Source organism: Schistocerca americana, chromosome 4 (assembly GCF_021461395.2).
Source record: "Schistocerca americana isolate TAMUIC-IGC-003095 chromosome 4, iqSchAmer2.1, whole genome shotgun sequence".
In the NCBI taxonomy this organism is placed as follows: domain Eukaryota; kingdom Metazoa; phylum Arthropoda; class Insecta; order Orthoptera; family Acrididae; genus Schistocerca; species Schistocerca americana.
The window spans coordinates 407,653,139-407,676,698 of NC_060122.1; the positions used below are offsets into that span (position 1 = coordinate 407,653,139).

Genomic DNA, 23,560 nt, shown 5'->3' on the forward strand with positions numbered 1-23,560 from the left:
CGACGAACGAAAATTTGTGGCAAGGCAAGGATTCTAACACGGATCTTCTACTCGCTAGGCAGATCGTAAGCGTATTGTCATATCGCTGGCTTAGTTGTGGAGTACCTTTGCGGGCAGCCGCTTCTGTAGAGTCGAGCACCGGACACGGAACTGTTATGTTGTTTAGTGTGTAGCTCTGCATGTGAGAGGCATTGATAGTATGGAAGTTGAAGTGTTGCTACAAGGGCTGTTATATTAAAGTGATAAAATATGGAAATAGTTCAGAGGAAAGTGCGTTAAGAAGTAATTAAAAAAGAGCAGTGCCGCCGATAGTATATTGTGTATACTCTCGTTGCGTGTCGTACAGTACTGTATCAATCATCCGCGCCGTGTTCTGTCTCCCAGAATGAACTGATGTCAATCAGTAAAAATTAGTTACCATAAAAGAGTGCAGTCAAGTTCCTGTGATTTGTAGCGAGCGTGAGGACGTGCGTTCAATCATCGTTTCGGCATTATCAACAATCAGCCGCGCCGCGACGGTTACGCGCACGCTCGTACAAGTGAGAATTGAGAACTGAAAAACTAACTATACGAACAGTGTTAAAATATCATTACTAGTGTCAAGGAGAACTGGTACCAGATATCTGTGTATGCGTGACGAGCGTAAGAACTGTCGTGCGATAATTCGGCTTCCGCATCGTGAACAATCACCCGCGTCCTGTCGGTTACGCCTACGCTCGTCCGAATGATATTTTGGACTGTTAATCATCAATATTGTTAATTGGGATAAACATTTAGAGTGTAAACAGTGCAACCTGTGGTTTCCATATCGTCTCAGACTATAGATGTTCATACTAGACATAGGACAGTGTTGTGTTTTAACGTTGAGTGGGTCCCCTAAACCGCCTGTATATTTCGATAGATAATTTCAGGCAAGCCAACAGCAGTGTATAGCAGGACAATACGACCGCCGCGGGATTATCAGGTACGTGGTGTGGACAGGGCACACGGTCAATAAATGGTCCAGAAATGAAAACACCAGTTTAGGGGACCCCACCCCCATTTGTACCCCCGGGCGCGTTACAAGATGCACTAAACACTGAGCCACCCTGGCACAGTTGTTTTGTACAACTGCAGGGACTACCCTAGGACACCTTCCTCGTCCGTCTAAGTTACCAGTCACGCTTCAGCTCACTTGATATTCCCGCTTATATCGAAGAGCGTTGAAGAGACTCTTCAGTCATTCTGAAATAGCACCTCGGCCTCAAAAGAAATGCGTATCGGCGTACCGAGCCGGATACCTGCATTCTAATCCTAGCCTCGGTACAAATTTTCTATCGTTGCTTCAGTCTGAATATATAATGGTTCAAATGGCTCTGAGCACTATGGGACTTAACATCTATGGTCATCAGTCCCCTAGAACTTAGAACTACTTAAACCTAACCACCCTAAGGACATCACACACATCCATGCCAAAGGCAGGATTCGAACCCGCGACCGTAGCGGTCACGCGGTTCCAGACTGAAGCGCCTAGAACCGCACGGCCACACCGGCCGGCCTGAATATATACATCATAGATGGCTGCGACTTGTGAAGGTCTCTGATACCATACAGTTTCATTCCATTAAAGCACCTATACCTGGGTTTCGGGTAGGATCCCCACTTCATTCGACGGTGAGATGCTATTCCAATACAGCTAGAGAGCCTCTGCAATGATGTTCGAGTTTAGGGGGAAAATGAAGTGGGCTGAGCCGTGAAGTTACCTTCAACTCTACTGCTACCATCTGAACACTAGAGTGAAAAAAGATCGCATTTCAAGAAATGAATACCATCTGTACACCACCAAATAACAGAAACATATTTTCAAAATCATTTTCTTTGATGGAGACCAGACTTCGAGACGTTGTGAGAGAAACTACACTCCTTGAGTGATACTGACAAAACGTCACTAATGACAAGCATGCTTCTAAGTTGACATTGCCTACCAGAAGGCCGCTTCGAACAATAACATATGCACACCCGTACACATTATTTACGTAAGACGCCAGTGACACCGCCGGCCGCTGTGGCCGAGAGGTTCTAGGCGCTTCAGCCCGGAACCACGTGGCTGCTACTGTCGCAGCTTCGAATCCTGCCTCGGGCATGGATGTGTGTGCTGTCCTTAGGTTAGTTAGGTTTACGTAGTTCTAAGTCAAGGGGCTGATGACCTCAGATGTTAAGTCCCATAGTGTTTAGAGCCATTTGAACACCAGTGACACCACTTAACAGTAGCTGACCCGCGACACTGTTATTTAACAGTCGCTCAGCGGAAAATTCTAAAACCAGCGTGTAGTTAATAGGAACACTTACTGAGGATAAACAGTACGTTAGAGATGTGAGTAAGGGGTTGCAGGTCTATCCACACCATCGTAATTACGTCCTCTTCAGAACAGCTGTGGGGCTTTCATGTGAAATATTGGCACAGCCATTAATTATAGGCCAGCGTCAGGTCCTAAACCTGACTGAAGAGGTATCCCTTAGTTTGTCTCACGAAGTACATGGAAAAGGAAAGTCTGCTATACAGAATTTGAAACGGAAGCTTTCTTCGCTGCACGAGTTAATGCAATCCACAACAATTAATGACAGAAATCTTCATAAAACGTTCTTACGATCCATTCGCTTCTCATATTTCATATTTTCTACATACAGCCTACGAAATATGTTTGAACGTAGTTACTGAACGGATGCACAGATCCAGTGCTGCCATTTGTCGACTGATGGTTCACATACTCGCTTCTTCGGTAGGTATACGAAAACTGGAACGATATCGACATCGATGGTGCATGAACAACTAGTTTCTGCAGGTGAAACAGGTTTGACGCTCGATTGCTCTTGACTAAGGCTTCTTTCGAATGAGATTCACAAAGATAACAAATTACATGAACTAATTCCGTAATTTATATTGCGTTATCATACAGGAAATAAGGACAATATAATATGTGCCATTCATATTTACAATATATGTTAGTAAATATGTTTGCTTAAGGCCTCTAGTTTTATTCAAGAAAGACTAATGTTTACTATCAAACTGCGTAGCCATACGATCTTGAATGGCAAAGAGCAGCAGATTATAGTGAACCATGAACGTTAAGTTCAGAGCTTAATGCGAATAACATCGTGCGCCCCGCAGCTGAATCAGTTAAATGTTGATAACAACCGCCACTGCTGTGCTTCTTGTACGGTTATTACGCCACAAATTCTTTCGTTCTAAATGAACAGCTTCAGTTGAAACCGAAAGTACACCACCAATTCTTACAAACTGATAGAAATATGCCTGTGTCATGAATCAAAAATGACGATTCAGCACATCTAACGCTAAAAAGAACGTTCTGGAATGCTTCTCCGACTGCCTAACATCAGCAGGGCTGGTGTACATGCACGGAACAACACGCTGCGCTATACTGGAAAATAGAGAAAGTGCCCGTGGATCATTCGGTAAGGAATTATTCCGTACACGCAAAGCTATTCAGTAAGTCTTTTGTTATTCGTTAAACACTCACACGTTAATGGAGTAAATGAGTTCGTAATTTACGTAACTGCTGTAAGCGTTTGTGGCCCTAGTCTTCTAGGTCAGAGTTTAACCGCTCAATGTCATCTTCAGGAAGAGTCTCGCCACTATTACCGCTCCGTTGTGTAGCGACGTAATTTACTCAACAATTTAATGACCAATACCGGTACAGTACGTATTGTCGCAGTAATGGGAGATCTACAAGGTCATCCCTGTTTGTCCGCACTTCAAGAGCAGGAGACAGTGTAAAGAAGCAACCCACAACGGTTGCAGTTTTCCAACTTCGGTAAGTACATGCTAACACAAATAACTAGAATACACGAATAACAACCCCCTTACTCATGAAAGATAAAGACCATTCGCAACGAACTTGTGTCGTAGGCAAATTTCCCTCAGACAAGAATATTGGAAGCATGAACTGAACAGCGTGTTATACGGATGTGAACCCATTAGAGAATTTGCTTGTTAATAGCGAGGAAACACATTGCTACCCGTCAACCATCATCAAAGACTTGTCCAGGCCCAAACACAAATCGTTATGAGAAACTGCCACTGCAATTCTTGACTAACTAGCTGCCGACCATGCATGCCATGACAAAGCCATACTAGTATGGCAGGTAATGGTAACCACTTACAACAGCAATTTTTTTGTTTTTTCGGAAGAGTATTTCCGGTTTTGTTACTTTTTAAGTGGACCTTTCTGGCTTCAGAACATCTCAGAATATGTGGGAGCCTACTAGACACTCCTGTAATCTAAAAATAATGTCTTCTTCTGTTCTTCTTTCCTCTTGCATTTATTCCTCACCTACACGTGATCTGCATCGTTGTGATAGGATTTGGCACTTGCTACAGAGTGGCCGGATGCCCTGCCTCTTGCCAAATCGGAGACCTGTTTACGAGAATGCTTTCGTTTGTTGGTTAAGCTTAACTATTTGACACTATTGCATACAAAGTAGTTTAATGGGTGATCCCTGTTACTCAAATATTATAGGTTCCATAGTTGCTTGTGTTTCATAACGACTTATTTTGTGGTCTTATTCCACCGGACTGGATACCTACGGCTCTTGATCTAATCTGTTTCATGATATAAAATCAGTGATTAAGTTCGACTCGGTGATGGTAAATCCTTTTATGCCGTAATGATTAAAACCCACAATGTGAATATAAGGGTTGGAGGTACGACTTAAGGAAACTTACATTACGATCATCATTCCTGGATATCTTCTAACGTTTCATCACCAGCTCACTAAGCACTGTAATTGTGATTCTGGTTCCTTCCTTTCGGAAACAGAGGGAGAAACGCAGCCACAATAGTCTCTAGACAGTTTCAGAAATCGAAGAAGAGCCTGGACGAAGAACAAGATTCAATAGTTTATTTGATTTAGAAAAATGAATTGGTGCTAACAAAAGCATTAGTCAAAGAATAACAGAGTAATACGCAACGCGGAAGATAGCAGCTTCTGATGAATTTGTCCAACAAAGAGGCAATAAACAAAGTGAAGGTACGTTTTTAAAAAAACAATAACGATACAAGAGACAGAGTCAGTACTTCTTCTGACTCGATGTAATTGATACATTCAAGATCTATTAAGTTTGGCACAGCACTAATTTACATTAAAATCTAAGTAGACACTAATCACTGAATTACACATAACGTAGTATGTTATTACAACTGATCATAAATATCCGGATAGCAGTGTCACACGAAGAAGTCATTCACATTGTCAGTTGTCGGTAGGAATATAACAGGAACCTAGAGACGTGTTCAGATGGACATTAAGTGAATGATCAATTGTCCAAATCGACTGCTGGTAATCCCATTCAGGTGCAAGCCATCTCGTTAATCTTCTGTCGCAGGGTTCATCCATCAAGTGTTGCGAGGGCCGTCGGTTCGGAGGCGCACAAAGCTATCCTACAGCGCAAGCCCTCTTACAGTTATTACTGGTTACGCGTAAAACTACTGGAAATGGAGACGAATTACTAGAGCGCCAACTTGAGACCAAGCCAAACTACAGCAAAACTTCACATCCCTGTTAGCAAACTGTTAACCGGGAAATGATTCCGTATGTTGTTAGTTGTCAGGAGGCGACTGAAATTATTGATATCATCATTTTTGTTCACATAGGAATCAGGCCACATCTGGCTTTAGTCATTGTTTAAAATTTGTCCAAAAAAATATCGTGTTCCGGTGGGAAAAAAATGAATTTATGAGCGCTCTCTCGAGCCAGTGGTATCACATCATGCCAGTACGTTTTAATTATTTATTTCATATGCTGTCGTTAAAGGAAATATAGCCTGCTGACGCCCCGTTAAGTGTTTAAGTGCGTGTCGTTCTTACTTCTGTGCACGATTGGTTAGCACGAGAGAGGGAATGAGACAAACTGAAAAAGAGTAGCGAGCAGGGTCGAGGTAGAAAATGAAGGCTGGAGTGGGAGACAGGAAGAAAAAAAAGCAACACTGCCAATTTACGCGATTAAAAAGATTAATTTTTTGATTCCCTACCAGGATGTACTGCATTTACACTGATGAGGGACACCAGATTTATTTTCCTTCAATTTACTCCATAACATATCCTGCATAAAACATTCTCAGACTTATTACTGCGTCAGTTCAGGATAATACCAGGAGCTTTCGACAATTACTTCCATCCTCTTCGTAAAGCTCGTGGTATTAGTCTGAAAGTGGTGCGAAAATAAGTCCGAGGATGATTTATACCACAGTATCCTCGCGAAAGACTTCGTTCTCATAACAGATCCTGTTTATTAACTGAAATATTCCTTCAGCTTTAAGAAAATAATAACACGTGTAGCGCAATTTATTCAGATTAACATTTTACGATTGTGTAATTCGAATCATAAAGGACAGCAAGAAGAAAAATTACGATGAAGTATTCCTTGAAAATATGCAATCTGAAGGGAAAGCGAATAGTTAAAAGAAGCTATGAAAGCATGCTGAGAACAGAATGAGATTTTCACTCTGCAGCGGAGTGTACGCTGATATGAAACTTCCTAGCAGATTAAAACTGTGTGCCCGACCGAGACTCGAACTCGGGACCTTTGCCTTTCGCGGGGAAGTGCTCTACCATCTGAGCTACCGAAGTACGACTCCCGCCCGGTGCTCACAGCTTTACTTCTGCCAGTATCTCGTCTCCTACCTTCCACACTTTACAGAAGCTCTCGGTCGGGCACACAGTTTTAATCTGCCAGGAAGTTTCATGCTGAGAACATTTACTGAGTGGGACACACACACACACACACACACACACACACACACACACACACACACACACACAGACACACACAATTGATTTTGCATGCAGTAGTAGACAAAACTGCCACGCTGTGTATACAGACCTGTACAAAGGTTCACCGTCTGCCTCTTTGAACCAGAGCACCATGTAGACCTGGTCCTCCTTGTTGCGTGGCTCGATATCACACGGAAGTGCTACTTTCTTGTTCTGAACACCCTGGACATCCACGATGGGAACTGCAACAAGGAAAGAGAGAAAGGAATTACATCTTTGGTCGTGTAGATTTCCGTCAGGTGCCTAAATACATTTATGTTAGTCTGAAAGAGCTTTTAACCCACAGAGCTGTGTATTAACTGGAAAAATTTTATAATAGTAGATAATTTTTATAAATTTTAAGAAAGCCATATTTGTGGATGTTAAAACGTAGGCTCAGCCACCTGTCACTATGTACGACCACTAGAAGAAATTTAGACCTTTTCCGCTCTAAACGGTGGTAGAACCTAAATTTTAACATTGTTTTTAACATCCAAGACCTCGTATACCCCATGGATAAATCAAAGATTATGTTTATGAACCACTAACAGCTGTTAGTAAAATAAGCCTTTATTTGCTACCAGTTTCAATCAAAACATTGTCATCTGGGAAACTAATAGCAATGGAGAGAACACGTGACCTGCATTTCACTGTCTAATTGCAACGGTGTACGGTGAACCTGCTCAGGAAGCTATCACAATTACAACATACCTATAATTATTTATAGCAGTCAGTATGTCGTCATTCTCTGACGTGAATAAAATCGAAATATGAGAACCACTGTGCGTTACTGAAAATAAAATACGTAACATTTAGTAATAGAGGGCGCAATTTTTGTGCAAACGAAATAGTTCAATACGATACATTTGCACAGTGTTACCTCTTGTTGAAAGCTTAATTCGTCAACACATTTACGTCATCTTAATACACTTTCTATGTTCAGGTTTACTGCTACAATGTCGAAGGAACTCTGAATATCGACTAACTAGACAGTTGATTATTATTTTCAAGTAGACGTAATAGTGATAGATTTCACTTTGTGTCGACTATTATATAGAAATCTACTGTCCACTCGCCGGTACACAGAGGGTTTTTCACATAGTAGCAGGTAGCCTGAATACAATGTGCTACGAACTATTATTGATTTTTTCGCATTAAGCTTGCTAAAATTAAAGAGTATTTTTCACCACACACGTTTAACTTTTATTTGTAGTTTCTTATGTGGTCACTGGAATTTTTGCCTCTTCTTTATAAGCTTCCACAGGTCAATCCATTTTCCATCGTTGTTAGCAGAGACTGAAATAGGAAGAAACTTATTTGCCCATTCAATATTGGCACTAGATGATTGTTTTCAGCTGTTAAATAAGTTGAGAGAAAAGCATATTTGTGCCATAAGCTACATAGTTTTATGTTTATCCTCCACCGGTTTCGGCTGTTGCAATAATCTTCAAGGGTAGAACTACAAAATACAAAGAAACGACTAAAAATACAAAGAAACGACTGTAGAATAATCATAGCAAATGGACGAATTAAAAACAGTCATTTTTAAACCAGAATACTTACACACTGCACATCAGTGGTTCAACAATACATTTCCTTCATATATGGTCCATACAAATGTAGAACATAAATAATTTTCATAATAGTGTGGCTTAACATAGTCCATATAAACACGTTGTGCCTTGGCACAGTTAAAATAGTGCACATTTGGTGATAATTCCACACTTAATAATTGACACATTATATCTGTCAAAGGTATCTTCGACAGCTACAGTGCGTCAACTACAAAGTGTAGACACACAAGAAGATACCCTCAATAATTTACGCTTGTTACAACGCCAAGGGATTATTCATTTCTGGAGTGAAGCTTAGTAGCTTCTGGGCACTGTAATCGTACCCACTCTTCGACAGTGGTTTTACGTACAGAAATGTGATGGCTAAAGTACTTCGATTTGTAAACATACTTCACAAAACTACATTTAGCACGAGTAATTTACTGTGTTCACCGTTCTTCTTACGAGTAAAGCGCTATCATCATTATCAGTAACAGAAAGAGCGTGGAAAGTATTTAATGTAATAAATACATGACGCCGACAGTCAAAGTGAAACACCATTACTGCGCAGACGCTGCCCAACTGAAAACGGTCAGGCGAGGGGGAACTATCTCTTTTGACATCAAAGACAAGCGACCCATTTCAGAATTTAAATCATTGTAGCCTCCTGTGGGCTGCAACGCGCCTCGGCAAACAGTTAATCCGCCGAGGGGTGCAGCGGCGATGTGCCGGGTGCCAAAGCGAGGTCTGACCAAGACCACCCGGACAGAAAAAGATCGCTGCCTCGAGCTCAGATTAACCCCTTCGAGTCCAGCAGCCAGCGAGATGAGCCACTACGCTACGTCGCTCCATCACCGGACTTAGCGCTAGCTTCTCTCCTACTTGGGTAAAGGAACACGAGAAAACAGAACACAGCCTGTGCAGGCTACGGGGGACAGTAACACCGCTTTAGGAATAAATTCTTGGTTGGCTGCTTGACTGATTTGGGGAAGTGGACCAAACAGCGAGATCATCGGTTCCATAGGATTAGAGAAGGAATGGGAAGTAAGCTGGACGTGCCCTTTCAAAGGCACCATTTAGCCACTTACCTGAAGCGATTTAGGGAAATCACGGTAAACCTAAATCAGGATGATAGGTTCAAAATGGTTCAAATGGCTCCGAGCACTATGGGACTTAACAGCTGAGGTCATCAGTCCCCTAGAACTTAGAACTACTTAAACCTAAGGACATCACACACATCCATGCCTGAGGCAGGATTCGAACCTGCGATCGTAGCGGTCGCGCCGTTCCAGACTGAAGCGCCCAGAACCGCTCGGCCACTTCGGCCGGCCCCAGGATGGTAGGACGCGGGTTTGAACCGTCGTCATCCAGAATGCGAGTCCATGGTGCTAAACGCTGCGCCGCCTCCCTCGTAATAAATTCTTGGTGAAAAAGATAAACACGTATGCCACACTGAAACACTGTCGTCCGTGTGTTCCAGTATCCTACAGCACATTTTCAACACAAATATAATAACTTCACTACAGGAAAATAAGTATCTCTGGAAGAATAAGCACGAAAGAAACGATTCGTGTAAAATAAGTTTTGTTAATACACGACATCCTGCAGACAATAGCTGCAGGTTAACAGACAGATACTCTTTCCTTATATTTCCGACTGACTTTCGAAACAGTACCGCATCTTGGATTACTAATCAAGCTACGATCATACTGAGTATCTTCGCAGATATGTGAGTGGTTCGATGAATAGTTTACCAATATAATCCAACATGTAATACTGGACGGCGAATACGGAGTAACAGTGCCTGTATTGTGAACACGTATGATGCAGTGTTCGTTCGAACATGCACGTATTCCGTTACACAGCTGGAGGTGGTTCATATTCGCAACTGGGATTATATTTCATGCTTGGACGATGAACGTTGTACAGAAATGAAAGTGCCGCTGATTGCTGCAATGAAGTATAATAGGACCTAACATGTTCTCAGTCACCGAAATGATTTATCACATAGGACCAGCCTCACTATAAGACCGTTCGATGACTACGATGTTGAATACAGGAAAGTACGGGAGTGCAGAAAGAAAAAAAAAGTTCAGATGTGTGTGAATTCTTATGGGACTTAAATGCTAAGGTCATCAGTCCCTAAGCTTACACGCTACTGAACCTAAAGTATCCTAAGGACAAATACACACATCCATGCCCGAGGGAGGACTCGAACCTCTGCCGAGATCAGCCGCACAGTCCATGACTGCAGCGCCTTAGACGGTGAAGTGCAGAAAGACTTGGACGTATTTTTACTTGATGCAATGAAATGCTGCTCTCTTTGAATGTGGATAATGTAAGTCATAAGAACCGGCCATAAAAATTTCCGTTCCAAGGCGACACGAACTACTTGCTTACATGTCGTTGCTTACATTCCCTCACAGTAGTCACGGCGAGATGCATGCACGCTGCAGCAACGCATTCAAACGGAAAAATTTTTGATCGTCCCTGGCGCTTCCAATCAGATGAAGAACAAGGCATTATTTGATAAAAAGTTAAAGGGTTGAACAAATAAGCACCTCGTATAGATCAAGTTATCAGGGGTAATGTCAGCAAGCGACATGATATGGGCCAATAACGTAAAATGAGTATTAAGGAGCGAATGGAAGAGTTCGATTTGTTGGAAGTGTTTGGAAAAAAGTAATTCGTCCATAAACTAGATCGCATACTAGACGGCAATGTGAGCAGTTCCATAATTTCAGTGCGTGGAGTCCTTGTCAACTACACGTGATAATAGTCATCGAATGATTTCAGAGACGTGCAGCAAGCTACCTAACAGCTTGGCAAAGCTCATACAAAAATTGTATTGCCCCCCCCCCCCTACGTATCTCAGGTACGGACAATGAGAGCGGGAAAAAAACAGTTATGGCGTGTGCGGGTGCATACAGATGTCTAATTTACCCCTATCTGGCAACACTGATAGAATGGGACAGAAAATCGAAACTGTAAGTACGATCTACCCTCCGCCATTCGCAGTGGCTTGTGGTGTATATGCAGGGCGAAGGAAAAGCACCGCACTTGGAGGTTGGCATGCGATTCCTCAACCAGATTCAAGACAAAATCTTATCTAATAAATTCAGGTTGGTTTTATTTTGAAAATAAATGTATGAAAACGAGGAGCTGGCAACACTCTCACATCGTGCAGCGCATCACCCCGCACTACCGTGTTAGCTGTCGTAGCTTACTGAGTAGACTGCTGGGACAGGAAACCCACATACGCCATAGAGCTATGGTGCGAATGCTCATCAGGCTTTTTATTATTTTTAGATGTCCATTCCTTAGTTCTCGTTGTTTATAAGCAGGACAACATTTTATCGCATGGTAATAGCGTATCACATGACAGCTGGGACCACTAAACTGCATGCATGTGTCTACCGATTGCACAGTAAACAAACATAACTGGTTCAAAATGGCTCTAAGCACTACGGGATTTAACATCCGAGGTCATCATTCTCCTAGAACTTAGAACTACTTAAACCTAACTAACCTAAGGACATCGCACACATCCATGCCTGAGACAGGATTCGAAACTGCGGCCTTAGCAGCAGCGCAGTTCAAGACTGAAGCACCTACAACCGCTCGGCCATAGCGGCCGGCTACATAACTGGTGCCGTCAAGTTGCTGTAGGGCGGCTTTCCGATGGAGTATACAAACGATGAATACGTCGGTATGATTTTGGGGCTGAGTGCCTCCCACAACCTAGCTGCTGCTGCTGCTCGTGCGTACGCTGCACGGTACCATCAAAGGCGCCATCAAGATAAGCATGTTTTTCTTCATCTGAAGCAACGTCTTCGGGAAAGTGGTAACATTCGTCCACGAGCAATGGACAAATGCCGTCCAAAGACTAGACGTAGTGCACAAACAGAGGGCGCGAATCTTGAAACCGTTCACCAACCATCTTGGCGAAGTATCCATGATATTGCAAGGCAGTTGTAGACATATTCAAGACTGGTAGTTACGGGTTTCACGATGCAGAACTTCATCCATATCATTACAATTAACTCACCACCTTATTCGACGAGTGCATTTTTGTGAATGGCCTTTGCTCCAAGTAGAAGACAACGAACGTTTTATAAATAACGCGATACGGACTGACAAATCTAGAATCACTCGTGAAGGTGTTTTCTACCTCCACAACAGCCATTATTGGTCGGAAAGCAGTCCACATGTTATCCGTGATCATAACTTTCAGACACGCTTTGGCATAAACCTGTGCGCTGGTATCGTGTAAGGCGCGCTTTTGGGCCTTTACCTATTGCCGACAAGTTGAAGGCGCCCCTGTGTCCTACATTTCTTTGCGATATTTTGCCTGATGCAATAGAAAATGCTCCACTTGGTGTTCGGTGACATCTATCGTTTCAGCATGATATTTCATGGCTGTGCGCAATTATTTAAATGAAGTGTTTCCAGGGGAATGGATTGGTCGTTTAGGTCCAATGCTAAGGCCTCCCCGGACCTTAATCCACTAGATCTTTGTTTGTGGGCTTATGTGAAGGAACAAGTTTGTATTACTCCACCCAAGGGTGTACGCCATCTAATAACTCGCTCGCATGCCGGTTCGGCAATGGTGATTACAGGTGTGCTGCTCATACTCCAGCAAAGTATTATCCAGCGATTGGCAAACTGTTTGCAAATGAAAGGTGAGCGGTTTGAACACCTTTTGTAAAGTGAACGTTGCTCTTAGTGCACATATCGACTCTAGTAAGACAAGCTTGGACGCCAAACGTACAGAATCGAGTTATTGTGCATAGCACAAGGTGCAATCTAGTGTAGCTTAGCTATTGGATATGGACGATGTTGCTACATCCATTATTAATTTCCGCTCGCTTTATTTGTGTCATAAACGAAACAACGTTGTCGTTTATATGTGTAATAAGTTCGTGTTATATTTTAATGTTTAAAGAAAGGTCACAGAAACAGAAAGAAATACACAAGATACCACATTTTTCGAGGAGTAAACTGGATACAGTTCGATGCTTTAATTGAAAGAAACATTTTTGGCACGAGCGCGACTCGAACATCGGTTAGTCTGCATATCCGTTCCACATGATAGTGCCTCACCTCACTAAGCTAATGGAAGAGGTCCAGCACAGCGCCCAGTACACGTCACATATTCTTGCTCACGCTGTGCCCAATTAAAGCGTTGCCAGAGCTCCTTTTAAATCGCATTCCTGTTAAACCTATTGGTGCGTATAGTTTTTGCTAGATATAGTTTTTGCTTGATACACTTCTCTCTTGGACTGGGATGAGAAATCGGGTACGACCACGAAGTGCGACTTTTTCGTTCGCCTGTATATACATGAAAACTGTGACATCCAGAACAGAAAGTGGAGCCAGCAGACCTCATCAGTATTGTACCCTCATAGTACTCTATTCTATAAAGTTGTATTAATGATACCTTCGGCCACTGTTCCTCTTTGGCTGACCGAAGTGGCCGAGCGGTTCTGGGTTCTACAGTCTGGAACCGCGCGACCACTACGGTCGCAGTTTCGAATCCTGCCTCGGGCATGGATGTGTGTGATGTCCTTAGGTTAGTTAGGTTTAAGTAGTTCTAAGTTCTAGGGGACTGATGACCTCAGAAGTTAAGTCCCATGTGCTCAGAGAAATTTGTTCTTCTACACAGATTTGGCAACTAAATTGCGCTTGCAATACTATTTAGAGATATTTTTAGAAACATTCCCTAAGGACATCACACAACACCCAGTCATCACGAGGCAGAGAAAATCCCTGACCACGCCGGGAATCGAACCCGGGAACCCGGGAGCGGGAAGCGAGAAGCTACCGCACGACCACGAGCTGCGGACCCGACCACATTACCTGCATGCCTGGAGGTGGTGCAACATGCACGTGGCTACTTGCCTCTATCAGTCACATGTCCGGAGGAACCGGTGCGGACACCATTCTGCCAAGCCTCCACGTAAGTGGCCAGGTCCAACCCTAGCACCAACCGAGTAAGATCACCGCAACAGTAGCTTAACAAGCCGACAGCAGAAATTAGAACTACTTAAACCTAACTAACCTAAGGACATCACACACAGCCATGCCCGAGGCAGAATTCGAACCTGCGAACGTAGCGGTCGCGCGGTTCCAAACTGAAGCCCCTAGAATCGTTTGGCCACACTGGCCAGCTTATTTATAGCTCTCTGGATGAATAGCGCTCGGCCTGCTGTCATCCTTTCCAGATGCATTGCGCGGGTGAAGAACCATAGACCCAGACTTTCCGTTTACCTAACAATCGTTTACTCATAGACAAGGGAAGTTCTGTACCTTCCATGCTGTAGTTTTAACGTCTTTCTGTACTGATTGTAGCCATAGGTCGATCACAACTGTAGCGAACTCTTTTTCTAATTTAACAGATAAACCTAATGATGTGGTTGCTAGGGTACGTATCCGGTCGTGTAGCCATCGAGCGTGGTGGCGCAGTGGTTAGCACACTGGACTCGCTTTCGGAGAGGAAAACGGCTCAAACCCGTGTCCGGCGATCCAGATTTAGGTTTTCCGTGGTTTCCCTAAATCTCTCCAGGCAAATGCCGGGATGGTTGCCTCGAAAGGGCACGGTCGTTATCCTTCCCCATTCTTGATAAAATTCGAGCTTGTGCTCCGTCTCTAATGACCTCGATGTCGACGGGACGTTAAACCCAATCTTGTATTTTACTTTATTTATTTTTTTAAATTTTTATTTATTTTATTTTATTTTTATTTTATTTTTTTTACAAGTACAGCCAAGCGGTTATTAGTCAAGATGTAAGATGTCGTCTTTCGGCTGCGGTTGTCCCTTGTACAATACAATCTGTTAGAATAGTTTCTTAAACTATTTTGCATTACGGCTAGTATTACCATTTCTGCTATTACTTTGTATATATTTTTCATACACTATAACTACATCTTTATACACCGTCACCAGTACATCCTTTTTATGGTATTTTTTTGTTCTTGATTCCTTACTAAATGTGCATAATATCCTGGACGTTGAACATGAACGTTTGTCGCATCCAGTTACACTGAAGCCATTGTGTTCCATAGTTGTCTTAATAGACCTGATGTACTCATACCTTATATCTATGATCTACTGTTGTTCGTATCATTTTTAGTTCATAATTATTAGTTGTATCTATCTCACGTAAAAGTCTTATCGTATTATTATTGGTTTACGAGCAGAAAAATTTCAGTAATGTTGGTTACCACCAACAATCTCATAACCTCAGGGACTTACAGTTTCCTTTCTAAAAGACAAAAATCAGGAAGGTAAGAGTTTACGTCCGATCATACTTTTTAGAATTGCGTCCAGAAGGACACTCTTTATAAGTGACTAAATTTTCTGTTTTATCGTAATAATGGGTTATGTATTAGTGCTACCTGGGAACCTTAATTATATGTGTGGAGTCACTCTGTCACCACAACTTGTACACAGCATGCTTAATTGAAAGGACGCTTCATTTGATCTCCATAAGAAAAAAAACCAAGTCCCGATTATGGTTTTTTATGGAGATGTAAGAAGAGAAAGAGTGCATCTTTGTCTCACAGCTCCACGCTGAGAGAACTTATGCAGGATTACTCATAAGAACCTTCGGGGTGGTCAGAAGGCAACCGCGTGAAGATTACGAGACCTACAGAAAAAATTATAGGTATCAGAGGACAAGGCATTTCTCCAAGTATATATACGTAACACACGCCATAGTGTAGTAGCAGAGCCGCCCCTAGGAGGTAGAGATGTCGTAACATGTCAAAACGCATCAGCTCCATATTGTCACATTTGATTACTTCGCGCCGCCATATAGGCTACCCAATGAACCGATATAGGCGCCTTCAAGGACGACTTAAATGAATTTCACGCAGTGACCACTTTGGCACTCGGAATGTGAGTTAGAAAGGTGGTGATATTCTCTGCCCACTGAAACGCGTCTATTTACTGCGCGACTGTAGTTTTGACATAGCAATCCGAAGCAGTTGAAGTATTTCTGAATAACCCGTATTTCGACTCTGGCAGCGAAGCCCAGGCATGTACACTGAGCTGACTTAAGTCCTGGGATAGCGATATGCAAACATACAGAAAGCGGTAGTATCACGTACAGAAGGTATAAAAGGACAGTGCATTGGCGGAGCTATGATTTGCACTCAGGTGATTCATGTGGAAAGGTTTCCAACGAGATAACGGCCGCACGACAGGAACTAATAGATTTTAAACGCGAAATGGGACATTCCAATTTGGAAATAGTCAGGAAATTCTATAATCTGAGATTCTCAGTGTCAAGAGTGTGTCGAAAATACCCAGTTTGGGGCAATATCTCTTATCACGGACAACGCAGTAGCCAACGGGTTTCACTTAATGACCGAGAGCGAAGTCGTTTGTATAGAGTAGTCAGTGCTAGCGGACAAGCAACACTGGGTGAAATAACCTCTGAAATCAATGTGTGACGTACGACGAATGTATCCGCTTGGACAGTACGGCGAAATCTGGCGTTAGTGGACTACCACAGAAGACAACAGACGCGACTGCCACTGCTAACAGCACTACAGTGCCAGCAGTGCTTCTCTCGGGTGCGTGACCATATTAGTTGGACACTAGACAACTGCAAGAAGGTGACCTGATCAGATGAATTCCATTTTGTATTGGTAAGAACTGGTAGTAGGGTTCGAGTGCAGCGCAGACCCCACGAAACTAGGTTGGCGACAAGCTGTGCAAGCTGATGGCCGCGTAATGGTGTGTGCTGTATTTACATGGCATAGATTGCAACTTCTGGTGCAAATGAGCAGCTCGTTGACTGGAAATGGTTATGATCGGCTACTTGGAGACCATTCCTAGCCATTCAATGATGGAATTTTTATGAATGACAGTGTGCTATGCCATCGGGCCGCAATTGTTCCTGATTGGACTGAAGAAAATTCTGGACCATTTGAGCAAATAATTTGACCACCAAAACTACCTGAAATGAATGGATCGTTTATGGGAGATTAGTTAGTGCCTGACATCCTTCACCGCCAACACTTTCGCAATTATGGACTGCTATAGAGGCAGCATTCCTCATTATTTGTGCGGAGCACTTCCAAGGAATAGCGTCCATGCGTCATCGCTGTACTACGCAGGGCAAAAGGTGCCTCGACGCGATATTGGGAAGTCCCCTATAACTATTCACACTGTATGTTGCTCCTACCTGTCGCCCGGTATGGCGGAACTTCAGGTTGACGCTGAGGACGACACTATTGTGTCCAGAGCCTTTGCACCACGCATCGGCCCGCTGGTCAGCGCCAGGGCCTCTGGGGCGCCCCCGGGCGGCAGCAGGCGTGGCCCCGCGTGGCGTGGCTCGGCGTGGCGCGGCCGCTACACGCTCTCATTACTGCGACTGTCCCAATTAGCGTGTAGCGGCGCGAGCGGCTGGCCTCATTAGTGGGGCGCGCTGCCACCAGCGCCACCGCCAGCGCCCACGCAGCCCTGCCCGGCCCTCCCCAGACGTCGCCGCCGTCCGGCCGCTTTGACAGGCCACGGTAATGAATGCACCGGCCAGAGGCGCCTTCGCTGCCGTCACATACGGACTGGGCAGGAGCACTGGCTGACGGCAGACTGTATGCCTGTCCATTCTCACTTGTTCCTCAAGGGTCTGCCGCGCCTTCTGGTGGCCGACAAAGGATGTTTCACACCCATTTTCGGCTGCAGTACACTGTATCAATAATTCACACGATATCTACATCTACATCTACATTTATATTCCACAAGCCACCCAACGGTGTGTGGCGGAGGGCACTTTCCGTGCCACTGTCATTACCTCACTTTCCTGTTCCAGTCGCGTATGGTTTGCGGGAAGAACGACTGCCGGAAAGCCTCCGTGCGCGCTCGAATCTCTCTAATTTTACGTTCGTGATCTCCTCGGGAGGTATAAGTAGGGGGAAGCAATATATTCGATACCTCATCCAGAAACGCACCTTCTCGAAACCTGGACAGCAAGCTACACCGCGATGCAGAGCTCTCCTGCAGAGTCTGCCACTTGAGTTTGCTAAACAGCTCCGTAACGCTATCACGCTTACCAAATAACCCTGTGACGAAACGCGCCACTCTTCTTTGGATCTTCTCTATCTCCTCTGTCAACCCGACCTGGTACGAATCCCACACTGATGAGCAATTCTCAAGTATAGGTCGAACGAGTGTTTTGTAAATCACCTCCTTTGTTGATGGACTATATTTTCTAAGGACTCTCCCAATGAATCTCAACCTTGCACCCGCCATACCATCAATTAATTTTATCCCGATGGACACCTACAACAAACTTTTTTCTCGTTGTCTTGTCCACTGCCGGCACATGCCACACGAGCTTCCTATGCAAAAAAAGAAAAAAAAATGGCTCTGAGCCCTATGGGACTTAACATCTGAGGTCATCAGTCCCCTAGAACTTAGAACTACTTAAACCTCATTAACCTAAGGACATCACACACATCCATGCCCGAGGCAGGATTCGAATCTGCGACCGTAGTGGTCGCGTGGTTCCAGACTGTAGCGCCTAGAACCGCTCGGCTAACCATCCTATGCAGTTTATCTGCATTGATCAGCCAGAATATTATGACGAGTAACTTACTATCGATATAAACCCGCCCAGGCGATTGCAGCGTCACCTGGCGAGAAATGACTGCTAGTGAGACACATTCACAGTGCATGTAGTATCAATGAGCGTGCTGTCCGTGTGTAGAATGGAGAACGAGCGAGATCCATCTGAATTTCACCGAGGGCAAATTGTGATGGCCCAGAGGCTCTGCATGAGCATTTTGGAAACTACACGACTTGCTGGGTGTTCGAGGAGTGCTGTGATGAGTGTCTTCAAAACGCGGAACGTAGCGAAACCAAGGAGTAACCACGTCCAAATGTCGTCGTATTGGACGGACAACACTTATTACAGAAATTAGAATCATATTAATACCGTCAGCTGCCGACGGGCGTTTATATATATATCAACGGGAACCGGTGAAAGTGTGTGTCCCGACCGGGACTCGAACCCAGGATCTCCTTCTTACATGGCAGACGCTCTATCCATCTGAGGCACCAAGGGCACAGAGGATAGCGCAACTGCACGGACTATCTGAGGCACGCCTTACGCGAGACCACAAAATGGCTCTGAGCGCTATCCGACTTAACTTCTGAGGTCATCAGTCACCTAGAACTTCGAACTAGTTAAACCTAACTAACCTAAGGACATCGCACACATCCATGCCTGAGGCAGGATTCGAACCTGCGACCGTAGCGGTCATTCGGTTCCAGACTGTAACGCCTAGAGCCGCACGGCCACTTCGGCCGGCGCGAGACACACATTCTCACCTTGTATGTCCACCTTGTATAGGTCGAACGAGTGTTTTGTAAGTCACCTCCTTTGTTGATGGACTATATTTTCTAAGGACTCTCCCAATGAATCTCAACCTGGCACCCGCCTTACCAACAATTAATTTTGTCCCAATGGACACCTACAACAAACTTTTTTCTCGTTGTCTTGTCCACTACAACACGAGTGAGCATGTAGTGTCCCACCCCAACACACTCATTTCTCGTGGAAGAATTTCTTTCCAAGTCCCGTAAGAGTTCGGGGAATACGTGTGCATCTGCACAGAAGAAGAAGGTCATGGCCGGTACTTCCAGAACTATATACTTATATGGATATGCGTTTCTGTGAAAACGATAAAAATCGTGTAATATTTCACGACCGCCACTAATGATGACTTGTAAATATGGTGAAACGAGTCTGGGTGGATAAAGCAAATAAAAAAATGTAATGTGGTCACAAAAAAGGCGTTTTTCTTTTACCAGAGAAAGAGTGAAATCGAATGGTTTTCTGTCGAATGCTGTTCCTTCATTAAGGTCACTGTTTACAATTTGTTCAGTTGTGCATAGGCGCGCTGCGTAACACAGGCTGCGAAAATTACGACGACGATGAAGATGATGAAACGACGACAGGAGCAACGTTTCTGCAAGGCTTTGAACTCAGAACTTGCATATTTGTCCAACATTATAGTTCATTCACTGCCGAAAAGCGCCACAGAAGGCAACTATGTTAAAAATAAAACCGTGCGTCTTGTTACTTTTTTTTATCTCGATGATCCGTTACGTGTACATGTGATGTCACCATAGATGATAGACAAAAGCTGAAAATGAGAGAAACTACGTACATTAGGAGCTGCTGATTTCAAGATTACAGAAAATTGAAAACGACAACGTGCCCAGACTGCTATATGAACTACACACATCACAAAAAGTTTTGTATCACCACGGTTCCCAGAATTCCTGAAGATAGAAGTTGACTTTGGATATTTTATCACAGACTCAGTCCCTCTGACTGTTCAGAGATGTCACTAAAATCGCCAAAAGATGTAAACGACTATGCACGAGCAGCTTCTATTAGACGGAGGGGGTCCGACAGCCAATCAGTTCCAGACATTCCACCAGGAAGGAGGTACACGGTTCGTGTTGTCTGTAGTTCAACCATGTCTAGACGGTCAATACCGCGGTTCGATAGCGTCCACACTGTTACTTTGGACCAGGAAGCGCTCTCAACAAGGGAAGTGTCCAGGCTTCTCGGAGGGAACCAAAGCTATATTCGGACATGAAGGAGTAGAGTCCTGCATGACCGAGTAAGCGAGCACAAAATACGGGATGCGGCGAGCACACCCTAACTGGATAGGCTGCCCGCACTAGTTCTAGTGACCGGGCATAGAAGCCGTGACCGAATACGTACATTAGGAGCTGCTGATTTCATTATCCGTGTGAGACTGCAGCCAGTACGGGCTTCTCATTTGTGGTGTGTCTCGCTCTCTGTAATCATGCAGTGCGAGGAAGCCAGTGCAGTAAGACGTAAGATTGAAACCAATGTTTGTACACTGAAGAGACGGGAAGATCTAAAAAGCCAAGTATGGAGCACATTTTTGTTGGTTGTAGACGAAAACAGTGCGTCTACTGGGTACGTATCGTGCATAAACTGCTCCAAATTATTGTGTTTCCAATCGGGAACCACTCATTTAAAGAAACACAGTTGCAAGAAACCTCACAAAGATACAGCTCCTTCAGGGATACAGGCAGTAATAAAAAACAGTATTACAGCAAAGTGTGTTGCAGTGTGTGCGAAAGATATGAGACCTTTTAATGCTGTTTGCGGTGAAGGTTCCAGAGAACTAGGCCAAGCATTAATACATCTAGGTGCGTATTATGGACAAGTTAACGTGGCGGATGTGAAAAAAATGGTTCAAATGGCTCTGAGCACTATGGGAGTTATCATCTTAGGTCATCAGTCCCCTAGAACTTAGAACTACCCAAACCTAACTAACCTAAGGACATCACACACATCCATGCCCGAGGCAGGATTCGAACCTGCGACCGTAGCAGTCCCACGGTTCCGGACTGCAGCGCCTAGAACCGCACTGCCACCGCGGCCGCCGGCAGATGTCATTCCACATCCCTCTACTATAAGCGGACATGTCAAAGAACAAGCTGATGTAATACGAAACAGCATAATGCCTTCTGTTATTGCGGAAGTTATTAATAAAACATGTGCTGCGACAGTTGATATGTGGACTGATTCGCATAATCAGGTGCACTATTTGACGCTTACAACACATTAAATTAACACAGATTGGTCTCTTGTGATCAATGTTTTATTTACAACAAAATTCCCGGACGTAAGGAAGACGGAAGTAAATATTATAAAAGAAAGTGCTGTATGAATTTAGCTGTGTTACGCACCCGCTCTTGGAAATGTTACTTTTGTATTAAAAGAGAGAGAGAGACAGACAGAGATAAATACATTGTGTCTGTGTGTGTGTGTGTGTGTGTGTGTGTGTGTGTGTGTGTGTGTGTGTGTGTGTGTGTGTGAGAGAGAGAGAGAGAGAGAGAGAGAGAGAGAGAGAGAGAGAGAAGGAGAGAGAGAGGCGTTGGATTTGTACAGTACAGTGCAGCGAGCCGGGGCGAGGCGAGGTGAGACGTCAGCGGTGACCGGTCACGCTCGGTTATCCGCGTGTCCGGAATCCGGACAACAGACATGGGGCGAGTACGTGACCGAGCCGAGTCGTATGGGACCGGACACGATCGGCTCGGTCCCCCCGTCAACAGGCGAGCTGTGACCGGTCAAACATTGAGCGTTGCAGCACTCTATGAAGGAGATACAGAGAGAGAGGAACTGTCGATGACATGCCTCGCTCAGGCCGCCAGAGGGCTACTACTGCAGTGCATGACCGCTACCTATGGATTTTGGCTCGGAGTAACCCTGACAGCAACGTGCCATGTTGAATAATGCTTTTCCTGCAGCCACAGGACGTCGTGTTACGACTCAAACAGCGCTCAATAGGCTGCATTATGAGCAGCTACACTTGCGACGTCCATGGCGAGGTCCATCTTTGCAATCACGGCACCATGGAGCGCGGTACAGATGGGCCCAACAACGAGTAGACCGCTCAGGATTGACATCACGTTCTCTTTACAGATGAGTGTCGCATATGCCTTCAACCAGACAATCGTCGGAGCTGAACGCCTAACACACTGTCCAGCGAGTGCAGCAAGGTCCTGTTTTGGAGTGGCGTTATGTGGGGCCAAGGTACGCCGCTGGTGGTCATGGAAGGCACCGTACCGGTTGTATGATACGTGAATGCCATCCTACGACGGATAATGCAACGATGTCGGCAGCATATTGGCGTGACGTTCGTCTTCATGAACGACAATTCGCACCCCTATCGTGCACATCTTGTGAATGACTTCCTTCAAGATAACGATATTGCTCGACTAGAGTGGCCGGCATGTTCTCCAGGCATGACCCCTATCGAACATGCCTGGGATAAATTGAAAAGGGCTGTTTATGGATCACGGGTTCCACCAACCACTCTGAGGGATCTACACCGAATCGCCGTTGAGGAGTGGGACAATCTGGACCAACAATGCCTTGATGAGCCGGCCGCAGTGGCCATGCGGTTCTAGGCGCTTCAGTCTGGAACCGCGCGACCGCTACGGTCGCAGGTTCGAATCCTGCCTCGGGCATGGATATGTGTGATGTTCTTAGGTTAGTTAGGTTTAATTAGTTCTAAGTTCTAGGGGACTGACGACCTCAGATGTTAAGTCCCATAGTGCTCAGAGCCATTTGAACCAATGCCTTGATGAACTTGTGGATAGTATGCTACGACGAATACAGGCATACATCAATG

The 23,560-nt window shown here is 44.5% G+C and overlaps 1 protein-coding gene across 4 annotated transcripts in view; it reads right to left on the reverse strand.

The window, feature by feature from the left end:
• The window catches only part of LOC124612849 (neural cell adhesion molecule 2), a 609,158-nt gene extending 602,162 nt beyond the window's left edge, over window positions 1–6,996 (reverse strand). For all 4 annotated transcript variants that reach the window (XR_006979578.1, XR_006979577.1, XM_047141276.1 and 1 more), the window contains exon 1: window positions 6,880–6,996. Coding sequence is in view for 2 of the 4 variants with exons in the window: in XM_047141276.1 (XP_046997232.1) it covers window positions 6,880–6,923 (44 nt within the window). In the remaining 2 variants the exon portion in view is untranslated. The remainder of the gene's footprint in view (window positions 1–6,879) is intronic.
• Window positions 6,997–23,560: the final 16,564 nt, after the last annotated feature.